We start from the raw sequence: 16,510 nt of genomic DNA on the forward strand, positions 1-16,510 counted from the left end.
ATCATCTACTAGGACCCCCAGGTCCTTTTCCATCCTTGATTTTCCCAGAGGTTCTCCCCCCAGTGAGTAGATTGCATTCATATTTTTGCCACCCAAATGCATTATTTTACATTTTTCCACATTAAACCTCATTTGCCATGTAGTTGCCCACCCCATTAATTGCTTCAGATCTACTTGCAAGGTTTCCACATCCTGCGGAGAAGTTAGTGCCCTGCTTAGCTTAGTATTGTCCGCAAATACAGAGATTGAACTGTTTACCCAATCCTCCAGGTAGTTTATGAACAAATTAAATAGGATTGGTCCCAGCACAGAACACTGGGGGACCGCAAATTCTACCCCTGACCATTCCGAGTACTCCCCATTTATCACCACCCTCTGAACTCGCCCTTGTAGCCAGTTTTCAACCTATGTACTCACCCTATGGTCCATGCCAATGGACCTTACTTTGTACAGTAAATATTTATGAGGAACTGTGTGAAATGCTTTTGCAAAATCCAAATACACCACGTCTATGGGCCTTGCTTTATCTAGATGGCAGCTCACCTCCTCATAGAAGGTTAATAGATTGGTTCGGCAAGAACGATTCTTCATGAATCCATGCTGATTACTGTACTGATAATGATATAGTTTCCATTACTAAAATCTTGTATATAGTCCCTTATCCTCCCCTCCAAGAGCTTGCATACTATTGATGTTAGGCTAACTGGTCTGCAATTCCCAAAGATGTATTTTGGCCCTTTTTTAAATATTGGTGCTACATTGGCTTTTCTCCAATGAGCTGGTACCATTCCAGTCAGTAGACTGTCAGTAAAAATTAGGAACAATGGTCAGGCAATTACTTGACTAAGTTCCCTATGGACCCTCGTGTGCAAGCCATTTGGTCCGGGTGACTTATTAATGTTAAGTTTTCCAAGTCTATTTCTAATTCTGTCCTCTGTTAGCCATGAGGGTGCCTCCTGTGATGTGTCATGAGGATAAAACCTGCAGTTTTGGTTACTGAAGCCCCCCGATTCCCTCTTGAAGACTGAGGAGAAGAATAAATTCAAAACCTTTGCCATCTCCCCATCCTTTGTAACCAGATTTCCTTCCTCATCCTTTATGGGGCCAATATGGTCTGTCCTCCCTTTTTTACTGTTTATACACTTAAAGAATTTCTCTGGATTTTTTTTGCTCTCCTCCGCTGTGTGTCTTTTGTGCACATAGAGATAAGCTGGCACTTGCACCAGCCACAGTGAAGGTCCACCTGACTATTACATGGCACAAAGTGAAGGGGACTTTAAAAATAACGATTTTAAATAAATGACTGTTTAAAGTCCATATTAGTCCATTGTGATAGCACCTTGAAGGCAGCTTAGTGTAGATTAGAAGCAAATCTTGGGAGGCAGAGGGAGAAAGCACAAAAGCGCCACTCTAAGTGCAGTAAAAACGTTGGATTTTAATAAGCAAGTTCTGCATATATACTCAAAAGAGTAAAGTTAAAAGAAGCATGTTAGGTATAGGTGTATAATCATCCGGGGGGAGAAGTCCATCCGTGGCTATATCCTGGTGAGGTGGAGCAGGTTGCACCGATAGTTGCCATCGTTTCCTGGACCTCGAGCATGCAGGGAGCCGGTGGATGACGTCACTTCTGGTAAACAGCGGACCAATAGGCGATGCGTTTACGGAACATGTGCATGTTCCGTAAACGTGTCTCCTATTGGTCCACTGTTTGAATGCGCTAATCCTGACTTTGGCTGTAGGCCGATCATATACTGTAAAGCTGCAATTCTCTGCCTCATCTTGGAGCCTAGGCTCAACGTATTTAGTCTCGAACATGAATCCCCAGTCTACCCTGTCAAATGCTTTCTCAGCATCCATTGACAGGAGTAAGACTGGAGATCTCTTTCTCCTCCTTACCTTGGGGATAAGGCGTAATGTCCTAAGGGAGTTATCCTTACCTTCCTTCCCTGGTATAAAATCCACCTGATCCCTATGACCCATATTTGACAGTAAAGGCTTAAGCCTGTCTGCTAATATTTTTGCATCTACAGTCAGGTCCATAAATATTGGGACATCGACACAATTCTAATCTTTTTGGCTCTATACACCACCACAATGGATTTGAACGGTGTAGGAATTACAACAGTTTGTATATGTGTCTCCCACTTTTTAAGGGACCAAAAGTAATGGGGCAGATTAACAATTATCCATCAAACTTTCACCTTTTAATACTTGGTTGCAAATCCTTTGCAGTCAATTACAGCCTGAAGTCTGGAACACATAGACATCACCGGACACTGGGTTTCATCCCTGGTGATGCTCTGCCAGGCCTCTACTGCAACTGTCTTCAGTTCCTGCTTATTCTTGGGGCATTTTCCCTTCAGTTTTGTCTTCAGCAAGTGAAATGCATGCTCAATTGGATTCAGGTCAGGTGATTGACTTGGCCATTGCATAACATTCCACTTCTTTCCCTTAAAAAACTCTTTGGTTGCTTTTTCAGTATGCTTCGGGTCATTGTCCATCTGCACTGTGAAGCGCCGTCCAATGAGTTCTGAAGCATTTTGCTGAATATGAGCAGATAATATTGTCCGAAACACTTCAGAATTCATCCTGCTGCTTTTTTCAGCAGTCACATCATCCATAAATACAACAGAACCAGTTCCATTGGCAGCCATACATGCCCACGCCATGACACTACCACCACCATGCTTCACTGATGAGGTGGTATGCTTTGGATCATGAGCAGTTGCTTTCCTTCTTCATACTCTTCTCTTCCCATCACTCTGGTACAAGTTGATCTTGGTCTCATCTGTCTATAGGATGTTGTTCCTATAACTGTGAAGGCTTTTTTAGATGTTGTTTGGCAAACTCTAATCTGGCCTTCCTGTTTTTGAGGCTCACCAATGGTTTACATCTTGTGGTGAACCCTCTGTATTCACTCTGGTGAAGTCTTCTCTTGATTGTTTACTTTGACACACATACACCTACCTCCTGGAGAGTGTTCTTAATCTGGCCAACTGTTGTGAAGGGTGTTTTCTTCACCAGGGAAAGAATTCTTCGGTCATCCACCACAGTTGTTTTTCGTGGTCTTCCGGGTCTTTTGGTGTTGCTGAGCTCACCGGTGCATTCTTTCTTTTCAAGGATGTTCCAAACAGTTGATTTGGCCACACCTAATGTTTTTGCTATATCTCTGATAGGTTTGTTTTGTTTTTTCAGCCTAATGATGGCATGCTTCACTGATAGTGACAGCTCTTTGGATCTCATATTGAGAGTTGACAGCAACAGATTCCAAATGCAAATAGCACACTTGAAATGAACTCTGTACCACACACCTGGCCATGGAACAGCTGAGCAGCCAATTGTCCCATTACTTTTGGTCCCTTAAAAAGTGGAAGGCACATATACAAACTGTTGTAATTCCTACACCGTTCATCTGATTTGGATGTAAATACCCTCAAATTAAAGCTGAAAGTCTGCAATTAAAGCACATCTTGTTCCTTTCATTTCAAATCCATTGTGGTGGTGTATAGAGCCAAAAAGATTAGAATTGTGTTGGTGTCCCAATATTTATGGACCTGACTGTATTTTTATATCTATATTTATTAATAATATTGGTCTAGAATTCATAGGCAGTGTAGGGTCTTTCCCCTCTTTAGGTATAATAGTAATATATGCTAAAAGTGATTCACTTCATATGGTCCCATCTTCCCCTAAAGAATGTAAGTATCTGCACATTATAGGAAGCAACTTCTGGAATTTCTTATGATATGCTAAAGAATAACCATCTGGTCCTGGACTCTTTTTCCTGTTGCCATACCACCCATCACTCTCACTATATCCTCCTGCGTTATTGGTCTTTCTAATAGTTCTAAATCTTCTCGAGTTTTACACTATGCAAATAATGTTTTACTGCTATTTTACTGTTTTTCCTTTCTATTTATAGTTCCAGAGGTTTTACGTGATAGATATTGCTGTAGAATTCATGGAATACCCTTGCGATATCTGTGGTCGATTGTTCCATCTCTTCTTCTTTATTTTTAACATTTGCAATATATGTCATCACTTTTCTCCTGCTAAGCACTCTCCCCAGTATCACATTGGTATCTTTCCTTTGATACAAAGTTAAATACATGCTTTTTTTCTTTTGTGTTCCTATCGCTCTCATAATATAGACAGAAGGGTTTCAGAAAAGGAATTGAGTGAGAAAAACACTTCCAGTTCTGGGGGTCTTGCAAACATGAGTCATTTAACTTTCAGGAAAAATTCCTCTGTGACTCAGCGGATAAATCAATATTTACCAAAACTTGTTGCTTTGTGTTTGAGTACAATTTTTTTTTTATTTAAAGTGACACTATTTTCACTCCTTATATAGCCCGTTTATGGGTGAAATATGCTGAGTTTTGGGGTTGGAAAGCTCACTTTTTGATGTTCTTTATCAGGGCATGGAGAGTAAAATTGAAAAATGATCTGGTATGGGAGGCACCCATTATTATGAGGAGTTTTTTGGACATAAGTAAGGGAATATTTCTCTTCATGGAAAACTTTTGAATATCCCTACCTTTTTACCCCCTGCATTCACATGCAGGTTCATGTTTAAGTTATTTAAAAAAGTTATGTTTAGGGTTTAGTGGATTCTGTGACGCACAGCTCTCGCGTTGGTTTATCAGTTGTGATTCCCACACAACAGTCAGTGATTAATTTTGTTGTAAATAGTCAGGCAAATTTATTGGTTTATAGTTCTAATTGGTATTTTCTAATTTTTCTTTAATTGATAGTGGGCTCCATTCACAGAACCAGATCGTATGCAGCATTTAGGTGTTCTCTCAAATACAGCATGCGATCCTGAAAATGTCAATTCACTAGTTCTTTATGCGGTATTTACTTCCAGCTTCCAGATTCCGATAAGCCCCCTGCCTGCAGACCCCCATAACCACCAGCCATGGTTGTGAGGAAGAGGCCCTAGTCCATCAAAATAGGGACAAGGGGCTTTGCCCATGTTGAGAGCATGTGGCCTGGTATGGTTCAGGAAGGGGGGGTGCTCGCTCGTCCCCTCCATTTCCTGACCTGCCAGGCTGCATGCTTGGATAAGGGTCTGGTAGATTTTGGGGGTTCCCTTTAAATTCATTCCGGACCCCCAAGGTCTGGATTTGGGGGGAACCCACGCCATCTTTTCCTAGTTTTTTAAATTGTTGCCAATAGTTTTTTTTTTTTACTTTCAGCTGTCAGCGGGGAACCCGAGCTATGCTCTGTGTCCATTGACACACACAGTGTGGCTCACAGCACCTCCTGCTTTCTCCTCACTGGCTATGATTGACAGCAGCAAGAGCCAATGGTTACCACTGGTGTCTGTGAGTCAGTGAGGAGAGAGAGAGACACTATACCTTTAGAATCACTTTAACACTGCAGTTCGACCATCTTTCTTCCATATAAGGCAGGATGGAAATCTCCATTGATATTGAACTTTGGAAGGACACCTCTGTTTTAACAAAGGTTTGTGTAATCATTGCCTTGTTAATGTCTCTACCATCAAATCACTATAAACTTGAAGTTCAGTCTCATCATAAATAATAGCTTGAGCTCCCCATAAAGCTGTAAAAAACCCGCCAGTTCCCCCTCTGTGTACTGACCATGGTAATTAGGGCTGCTGAGCCCTGATTACCATGGTCAGTTAACGTGCCTTTGTCATCCGCTCCTCTGCTCTCTCCCCATCTCCCTCTTCCTCCCTGCCTGTCAGCTTCTGTGTCTTTGTCTGTGTGAGCCACCTCTGCCCCCACCTCCACTGCTATTAGTAGAAAAGTTTAAATAAATAATCTCACTGCCAGCCCCTCTCTTTTATCCAGCCATAACACTGTGTAAGTGTTTTTTTTAAAATGATGCCTCTAAATACCTTTTTTCACATATCTTCAGGCTGGTCACTTGACTCCCGGCCGCACAGCAGTCAAGTGACCTTACCGGCTGGCGTCAGAGGGAGATCTCGGCCCCTTCTGCTGTAGCCCTGGATCGGAGGAGGAGGAGAGCGGCCGTGAGTCAGGTGACCGGCCTGAAGATATCTGAAAAAAAGGTATTTAGAGGCATCGATTTAAAAAAAAAACACTTACACTGTATGTTATGGCGGCATACAAGAGAGGGTCTGGCAATAAATTACTTCTTTAAGGTTAGAACCACTTTTACTTCTCAGCTAGCAAAGCTTTCTCTTCAAAATAATGGAACCTCACAATCACATCTCTTGTTGTTTCTGCACTTGACTTGCTCTTAAAGCTCAGTGCACTCTATCTATTCTTAATGGTTCCTCTACCGCTTTTCCTAGGAGAGGGTTAAATAAGTCTTGCTATACAGATATATGGCAACCACCTCACACTTACCAGCTAGCCTGCAACAACAACAGTTCATGTTAAAACAGAGGTTTTAGTTCCATACAATTGCAAATATACTGTACGTGAAAGCCACAGTGCCTCACCTTGGCAGGCGGCGCTATGCTTCCTATGCTGGGGGAATGATGAAGCTCTCCTCATCATACATTCAACGCCATCTACTAACTACATCCCTCTCTCTCAATGGTCATTATATTAATAATATCAATTTAGAAAAGTATTTTCCCCCAATGGCCTCAAATGATAACTGTTGCTACACTGCATTTCAAAATTCATTTGACACCGCTCTCACACATTTGTCAGAAGTGAAATGTGGACCGTATTTGGAACTATAGTGAAGCAGCATCATCGGTATCCTATATCTAGTAGCCTACATTCTAAGGATACCAGGTAAAACTTCTGCTAGGTTTTTATTGTGTTTCTGTTAGAGGGATTCATTTCATTTTCTGCCCAAGTGATAGTGATCACCAGTGAGAATGAATCTCTCCAATGGAACACAGACAGCTATAAAAACATGGCAGGGTTTCTAAACTATCCGCATTCTACTTAGACCTTAAAAAAATTATAAAAAATTAGTACACAGGGTCTTGGAACTACAACTTCACAGACCCAGGCTCTGTATGAAGCCATAATTGCTTTACTATGTGGTAGCTGAGTAATCCAATCCATAGATTGACAGCAGCTTTTAAATCCGTGTGATATTGAGCTGACTTAGCTGTAGTCATGTTTTCCTTAATATTTACTTTAAATATCTAATTTAAAGAAGAAATAGCTCAATAATAGCTTAGTAATAGGGTAGTTTTTTTTCCAAATACTGCAGAGATTTACATACTGTGATATATCTGACACAAGAATTGATGTCCTATGTTAAATGGAAAGAACGAAGTTACACAAGAGACCAATTTATTTTTAAACAAATTAAACAATAAAGAAAGAGTCTTGTCTAGTGACAAGATTAATGATAGGTTCTTGACACATTTACTAATGTAAAAGCTGACATTACTCAGAGCAGAGAGAATGGAAACAATTAGTAGCTGGAATAAATCATAGTGGTCTGGTGTACATATTTAGAGGGACAGAGGGTGAAGCAAATTTACTAATTTTAAGATAAGGAATTTATGTTAAGAAGCCAAACCAGATTTGGTAAAAAGTTTACATGGGAGGTTCCCACGGTGCAGTCTCTTGAGCATAGAGGAGTCTGTGGTTTTTCCACCAGTCACTTAAAAAATACAAAACAAACATTTCTCAGAAACGCTATAAACTGCTACTGTGGGCCACACACATGGATTACAGAAAGCAGATAAGATAGATGGGTGAACTTTGTTTTCTACTGTTTCAACACCTGAGTCTCCCAACACCAGCTTGACCAGGCCCTTATATCGTTTCTATATATAACTTTTACTTGTTGCTTGAGAACTGCTTTCTTTTGCCTGTACTTCACTTATTCTTGTACCTTTGTCACAATCATCTTTTAAAGATGTCTCATTACACTGATATAAAGCTACACATGTGTAAATCTATTATATAATGCAAATGTCATCCGTTACAAAATTGTTTGCCTTCTATCCAGATGTCGAAGTTATTTGCCGAAAACTTGAGATGTTGAAGATGTTTTGTATTCATACTCCATAAATAGACATTAGCCACCTTACATTTCTCTATATTTTCTTGTTACCTCCCCTTGCTTTAACAGCAGGAAGAGTATTTATTACCTGTAGCTTTCTCGGGATTGTTGCACATAAAACATAGCCATGACCCAGTTTCCTCGCTATATCCAAAAAGATCAAAAAACCTCACTTCTTCCAGATGCTTAAGCACAAGGTCCAGATCCTAGAACATATGCAAAAAAAATATTATTACTTTGGCACATAAACATCAAATATTCCCCAGAAATTCAAAATATTTTTCTTCTAGCTAAAGCCTTATAAGTCTGAAACCAGATATCTCACATGGTGCTAATTGGTGGCTAAACTGAAAACATTTTAGACATTAGCTAATAGGTTTAAAAAGAAAAGAGACAAAAGGACAGCATCCACTGCCTTAATGAAAACAATCCAGATGTTTGTTAAATGGTATTTAGTCTGCTTCCTAGAACCTCTGTACGCTTATTTGCAGTCCTCAGCTTCCATCAGACAACTTTAAGATCATAAACAAAGCTATGACAGTCCACAGCCTTTGAACATGCATCACATTTATTACAGACTGCAATCATTTTTTATTCTGAACTACTTATACAGAGCTCCTATGAAGGACCACTGTACACTGGAGCTAATTGGAAGCAGGGTTTAGCAACTTCCTTTTACTTCAGAGTCACCTTTTCACAGAATTGTGGAAAGATTTAGGTACTTGTACAGATATTTGCAAGTCTCTAAAAAAGTATATGCATAGAACTATTTCAGTGTGATGTGATGAGCACCATAAGCATTTAAGTGATCAGAGATGATTCTTGTGATAGACCCAGCTGGGACAGGGGCTTTTGGAGGGGACTTAAGGGTAGCCTTTTACCTACTGACTATGAGCACTGGTTTTTGAGGGGGCTCTATTCTTTGGGAGGTGTGTGCCTTGGGGACCTATGGTGTGGTTTTGCTTCGGATTTGGGTCCATGTCTCCCCAAAACACACAGACTCTGAGAACTGGAAGACCCACATATTTTAATTTCCCATTTGTGTGGTCTTCTAGGTGTGAATTCCCATTGTTAATTGAGTCACCTATTGTTTCTGTCTGTCTGCTAATCCTCTTGGAGGTGTGACTAGCGTTATGTCCACTTTACCTTGATACCAAACTATTGTGGGATGTTTATGTGTTTATGTTAATAAGATTACTTTTAATTAGATCACTATTAGCTGTTCCTTACATGATGAGATTACTGTTTACAGTTTTCATTGTTTAGGATAATGTGATCAAGCTCTTACTGGATCTTGTGTGCTATAAATTCTGTGTGAATTTACAATAAAGGGAGTTCCAGTTTGCACCTAAGCTAGTGTCATCTAGTTCTTGGGTGCAATGCTCAGCTATAATACCTGGTTCCAGAGTGGAGGAAGCTGTATCTTGGTGGAAGCACCCAGGCTAAGTGCCTGTCAGAAACCATGAATCAGACCGAGACAGAAGTACATTTAAATTACACTTGTTTAATAATAAAGGTAAATAGAACAAACGTAGACAAAACATAGCCAAAGTTCGGTAACCGGAACGGATAGTCAGACAAGCCAGAGTGTCAGGAAGCCAGGAAGCCAGGAATCAGCATAGTGGAACATCAAGCAGGAACTGGAGCCAGAAGGAACATCAGTCAAGCAAGACTTTAACAGGCATGCAGGAAAGAATCTCTGTGATGTTGACCAGGCGAAGGCAGAGATCAGCTGGGCTGGATGGCTTAAGTAAGCGGGACTGATGAGCAGGAAATCGTCAACAGGCGAGACACTGTGGAGAGATAGGAGCTGGCAATTAACCGACAGCTGAGTGGCCAGTTCAGAATAGGAAGCGCTGAGCTCAGCCCTGACAGTACCCCCTCCTCAATGACCACTCCCCCTTGGAGGACCACCAGGCTTTAGGGGAAAACGTCTATGGAAATCACGGAGGAGGACAGGGGCATGTATGTCCGAGGATGAGACCCAAGAGGGTTCCTCTGGACCGTACCCTTTCCAATGCACCAGGTACTGTATGTGCCCACGGAACCTATGGGAGTCAACAATGGACTGTACTTCATACTCCTCATGGTTCTCAACCTGTACAGGATGAGGACGTGGCACAGAGGTGGTAAAGCGGTTGCAGATGAAAGGTTTTAATAAGGAGACATGGAATACATTTTAGATACGCATATTAGAAGGAAGGTCTAAAGCGTAAGCCACTGGGTTAAACCTGCGGAGAATACGGAAAGGCCCAATAAACTGAGGCGCCAACTTCAGAGAGGGAACACGGGGTCGGAGGTTGCGAAATGACAGCCAGACCCTGTCCCCAACCTGGTAGGAAGGTGCAGGCAGGCGTCTGCGGTCGGCGTGGAGTCTGTACCTATCATTGGCATGTCGCAAAGCCTCCCAGACTTGTGCCCAAGTGGAACAAAGACCACGGAGATGTTCCTCTAACGCAGGAATGCTCTGCGGAACAAATGAGTCAGGCAACATGGAAGGTTGGAAACCATAGTTCGCCATAAATGGGGACAATCGGGAAGCAGGATTTAAGACACTAAGACAGATCGGTACACTTTTGACACATTTTTGGGACCACTGACATTTATACAGTGATCAGTGCTATACAAATGCACTGATTACTGTGTAAATGATACTGGTAGGAAAGGGGTTAACACTAGGGGTTAAATGTGTGTTCCCTCAGTGTGTTCTAACTGTATGGGGATAGGACCGAGTAGGAGAGGAGACATATCGCTGTTCCTACTCAGTAGGAACAAACGACATGTCTCCTCTCCTCTGACAGCACACAGAGATTTATGTGTTTACACACACAAATCCCCATGCTGGCGCTCGTGCACGCGATTGCACATTGCCAGCGGAGATCGTAACCGCCGGCCAAGCGCATCGGGTTGCCCACCATGCAGCAGGTGTGCGCGCGCCCTCTGGTGGCTCTTAAAGGAACCCCGTACCCATCGGGAACCAGTTAAGGGCTAAAATGATCTCTGTCCCCAATCTTGTAATTGCACTCCGCAGGTGACAATTTCTTGGAAAAGTAGCCACACGGATGCATAGCGCTCTCAGAGGTAGGACGTTGAGACAGAAGGGCGCCAACTCCAGTCTCCGAAGCATCAACCTCAAGGATAAAGGGTAACGTAGGATCAGGATGTGCCAACACAGGAGCAAAAACAAAGGCAGCCTTGAGACTCTCAAAGGCCTTAACAGAGTCCGGAGACCAACTCTGTGGGTTACCGTCCTTTCTGGTCATATTTGACCAGGTTTAACTTCCGTTAACAATTGGCAAAGCCAAGAAAACGTTGCAGAGGGTTTCTCAAGCAGGTTGAGAAATACCTCTGCATTGGACTGGATTGCCCCCAAATCGCTGGGTAAGCGGAGCAGGAACCAGACATACAGTCAGGTCCATAAATATTGGGACATCGAGACACTTTTCTAATCTTTTTGGCTCTATACACCACCACAATGGATTTGAAATGAAATGATCAGGATGTGCTTGAACTGCAGACTTTCAGCTTTAATTTGAGGGTATTTACATCCAAATCAGGTGAACGGTGTAGGAATTACAACAGTTTGTATATATGTCTCCCATAAGTGCCATTAAACCTAATATATGTAGCACCTTCCTAGGTAGGTGCCAGGATGAGTGTATTATAGTTTTCGGTTTCTCTGCTTACCAGGGAGACAGCTAGGTCAATTTATGTGCTGTCTGCTTAACAGAGAGCTGTGATCAGTTAGTGTAGGCTGCTCAGTGTGCTCTGGTACTGCTTATGCTGTCTGAATGTTCTTATGACTAGCAACCTAAGAATATTCTGGGTTATACAGTGGGGCAAATAAGTATTTAGTCAGCCACCAATTGTGCAAGTTCTCCCACTTAAAAATATGAGAGAGGCCTGTAATTGTCATCATAGGTATACCTCAACTATGAGAGGCAAAATGTGGAAACAAATCCAGACAATCACATTGTCTGATTTTTGAAAGAATTTATTTTCAAATTATGGTGGAAAATAAGTATTTGGTCACCTACAAACAAGCAAGATTTCTGGCTCTCACAGACCTGTATCTTCTTCTTTAAGAGGCTCCTCCGTCCTCCACTCATTACCTGTATTAATGGAACCTGTTTGAACTTGTTATCAGTATAAAAGACACCTGTCCACAACCTCAAACTGTCACACTCCAAACTTCACTATGGTGAAAACCAAAGAGCTGTCGAAGGACACCAGAAACAAAATTGTAGACCTGCACCAGGCTGGGAAGACTGAATCTGCAATAGGCAAGCAGCTCGGTGTGAAGAAATCAACTGTGGGAGCAATAATTAGAAAATGGAAGACATACAAGACCACTGATAATCTCCCTCGATCTGAGGCTCCACGCAAGATCTCACCCTGTGGGGTCAAAATGATCACAAGAACGGTGAGCAAAAATCCCAGAACCACACGGGGGGCACCTAGTGAATGACCTGCAGAGAGCTGGGACCAACGTAACAAAGGCTACCATCAGTAACACACTACGCCGCCAGGGACTCAGATCCTGCAGTGCCAGCCGTGTCCCCCTGCTTAAGCCAGTACATGTCCGGGCCCATCTGAGGTTTGCTAGAGAGCATTTGGATGATCCAGAAGAGGATTGGGAGAATGTCATATGATCAGATGAAACCAAAATAGAACTGTTTGGTAGAAACACAACTCGTCGTGTTTGGAGGAGAGAGAATGCTCAGTTGCTACCAAAGAACACCATACCTACTGTGAAGGATGGGGGTGGCAACATCATGCTTTGGGGCTCTTTGTCTGCAAAGGGAACAGGACGACTGATCCGTGTACATAAAAGAATGAATGGGGCCATGTATCGTGAGATTTTGAGTGCAAACCTCCTTTCATCAGCAAGGGCATTGAATATTAAACGTGGCTGGGTCTTTCAGCATGACAATGATCCCAAACACACCGCCCGGGCAACGAAGGAGTGGCTTCGTAAGAAGCATTTCAAGGTCCTTGAGTGGCCTAGCCAGTCTCCAGATCTCAACCCCATAGAAAACCTTTGGAGGGAGTTGAAAGTTCGTGTTGCCCAGCGACAGCCCCAAAACATCACTGCTCTAGAGGAGATCTGCATGGAGGAATGGGCCAACATACCAGCAACAGTGTGTGACAACCTTGTGAAGACTTACAGAAAACGTTTGACCTCTGTCATTGCCAACAAAGGATATATAACAAAGTATTGAGATGAATTTTTGATATTGACAAAATACTTTTCCACCATAATTTGCAAATAAATCCTTTCAAAAATCAGATAATGTGATTGTCTGGATTTGTTTCCACATTTTGTCTCTCATAGTATACTTATGATGACAATTACAGGCCTCTCTCATCTTTTTAAGTGGGAGAACTTGCACAATTGGTGGCTGACTAAAAACTTTTTTGCCTCACTGTAGGTGGAGACTAAGCAGATGAGTATCATGAACATGCATATAGCCCTAGCCAATTGAAAGGATGTAGTGGTGTAGTAGTAGGAAGAGTATGATTAATTAAAGTTATTCCCGCAGCAACTATGTTCATCCAGAGGGATGCATTTATTGAGTCCCAGCACAGAACAAAGTTCACAAGATACTTGCAACAGATGACAAAATCCAACAGAGAATTTGTAAATATTACAATGAACAGAGTCCCATTCGTCATTCATATTCTAGCAAGCATAGAGACACTACAATCCAGCATATGTCCAAACTATATGCACCTATATAGCTTCCATGCATGCAATAATGTGTATGCAATCTAGACCTACGCTCTCATCTTTATGAAGAAAGAATTAAGTGAGTAAGAATGAATGCGCTCTTACCAAATTGTCAAATTGCATTAACTACCCCAATGGACCTTTTACTATTCTTTTCAAGTCTGATCAAATTTACATTTTAGAATCCCCTGTAAGTAACTCCTCTGGCCCTTTTGATATGTACAATGCAACTTTCCTACCAGCTGAATTGGGCCATAAATCATAGCCTACAATACACACCTATGTACACATTACACAAACTGTGTATATTATATATATATATATATATATATATATATATATATATATATATATAATCCTACATAAATTGGCCAACAAAGAAGAGGTGCTCCTAGGCATGCTGGGTGGTGGTATTTATGTTTGAGAAGCACATGGGCTGTGGGTCACTCCTAGGAGAGGATTGCACCAGGCTTGGGAGGGGAGAGGCTTTCCCACCCCAGCACTTGTGGCCATGTGGCCTCATGTGGGTGACCTGAGGGCCTGAATTGCTGACATGAGAATTTAGATGGGAGATCTGAGAGCATGAAGTCGGTGTCACAACCCTGGCCCTACCATAGCTGACAGAGGGAGAGTCTACAGTACATTTGGACTGGTTTTACGGAGAGAGAAGGTTGCTGGCGGAGCTGCAGGAACCTTGTGATAACATACACTCTAAGAAACCTTAGACAGTTATACCCTTGTGTGCTCTAAGTCAGCTGAGGGTCCACACAAGGAAGAAGGCTGGCTAGTGTATTTAGAGCTTTATCCAGAACCGTCCACTACTTTTCCAAGGGACATTGCTCTGTGCTGCTGTGAAGAAGACTGCATGTGCCTTTGCAAGGAGTTTCACTAAGAAAGGAAGTTAGAGTACTTATGTGAATAGTTCCAGTTTGGAGTATCCTGCTATATCCCTTCCATATCCAAGTTCTCCAATAAAACAACAAAACAAATTCCCTAGACTGGTTATTGGAGACAACAAGCGAGAGTGTATGTGTGCACCTGGCTGTGGGAATCTACCTTGGGCAAAAGTGGGGAAGACCTGGGCAAAATAGCAGCATGTCCTGCAGTGGGTATAGCTACATATAAAACATTCACATTTTTCAATATCAAATCTTTCAATGGAAGCAACAGTGTTCAGCCCACATAAAAAAAAAAATTCTGTTAGAAAGTTTGGTCATGTGATATACTGCACTTACAACAATGCAGAAAGTTGAATCTTTTCACGTGTAACAAAATGGTGGAAGGCAGGTGTCTGTGTCCCTCCTTAGTACACCACTCAGCTGCTTTCACCTTCTCTGTGTTTTTCTCCCTACAGCAATCGCTGCTATCATGCCTGTCTCTCTCAGCTGCAGGTCTGCCAATAGGAGCAGAGTGACCAATGCAGCCAGAGTCAAGCCTGTTTCAACTGCCAAGGGAAGAGGGGCAGCTGTTGAAATAAAGCAGGACCTCAAAATCACAGTTTGGAAAGACGGCAAGGATGAAAAGTGTCATTATAATGGGGGGATTTTAATTATCCAGATTTAGACTGGGCGGAAAAAAACACATTCGTCTAAGGCTTGCCATTTCCTAAATGTCTTGCATGACAATTTCATGGGTCAGATGGTAAATGCACCAACAAGAAACAAAGCGGTACTAGACCTACTGATTACTAACAATACAGACCTGATTGCGGATGTGGAAATATGGGGCAATTTAGGAAACAGCGACCACAGGTTAATTAGTTTCAGTATATGTCACAGAAATAGGGGACACGAGGGAAATACAAAGACACTGAATTTCAAAAGAGCCAACTTACCTTAACTGCACTCTTTGCTAGGAGATATAAAATGGGATAAAATCCTGGGAACAAAGAACACGGAGCAAAAATGGGAATGCTTTAGGAGCATATTAAAGGTATTGGCCAGTGCATTCCAATAGGAAATAAGTTTAAAAGAGCTAACAAAAGTCCTGGGTGGCTTAACTCCAACGTAAAATTGCATATAAAAGCAAAAGAAAAGGCCTTCAAAAAATACAAGGCTGACAAGGGGTCAGCATTCCAACTCTACAAAGAATGCAATAAGAAATGTAAGGGTCCAATCAGGGCAGCTAAGATAGAACACGAAAGGCTCATAGCGGAGGATAGTAAAAAAATATCTCAAGAAATTCTTTAAGTATATACATAGTAAGAAAGGGAGGTCAGAACATATTGGCCTCATAAAGGATGATGAAGGGAACCTGGTTATAAAAGATGGAGAGATGGCGAAGGTTTTGAAAATATTCTTCTCCTCAGTCTTCACAAGGGAAACGGGGGGATACAGTAACCAAGACAGTAATGTTAATTTTCACACGTCACAGGAAGCACCCTCATGGCTAACAGAGGACAGAATTAGAAATATACTTAAAAAATGTAACTTAACATAAATAAGTCTCCGGGACCAGACGGCTTGCACCCGATGGTCCTTAAGGAACTCAGTCAAGTGATAGCCAGACCATTGTTCCTAATTTTTATGGACAGTTCACTGACTGGAATGGTACTAGCCGATTGGAGAAAAGCCAATGTAGTACTAATATTTAAAAAAGGGCTGAGATATATCCCTGGGAACTACAGACCAGTTAGCCTTACATCAATAGTCTGCAAGCTATTGGAGGGGATGATAAGGGACTACAGTTGTGCTCAAAAGTTTGCATACCCTGGCAGAAATTGTGAAATTTTGGCATTAATATTGAAAATATGACTGATCATGCCAAAAAACTGTCTTTTATTTAAGGATAGCAATCACATGAAGC

General features: G+C 41.9%; 1 protein-coding gene across 3 annotated transcripts in view; it reads right to left on the bottom strand.

Annotated features, from left to right (window-relative positions):
* The window catches only part of VEPH1 (ventricular zone expressed PH domain containing 1), a 675,925-nt gene that overhangs the window by 106,450 nt on the left and 552,965 nt on the right, over positions 1–16,510 (bottom strand). For all 3 annotated transcript variants that reach the window (XM_073626085.1, XM_073626082.1, XM_073626083.1), the window contains one exon: positions 8,063–8,180. In XM_073626085.1, the coding sequence (XP_073482186.1) occupies positions 8,063–8,180 (118 nt within the window). The remainder of the gene's footprint in view (positions 1–8,062; positions 8,181–16,510) is intronic.

The sequence above is a fragment of the Aquarana catesbeiana genome, linkage group LG04 (genome assembly GCF_042186555.1).
Source record: "Aquarana catesbeiana isolate 2022-GZ linkage group LG04, ASM4218655v1, whole genome shotgun sequence".
NCBI classification, from domain to species: Eukaryota; Metazoa; Chordata; class Amphibia; order Anura; family Ranidae; genus Aquarana; species Aquarana catesbeiana.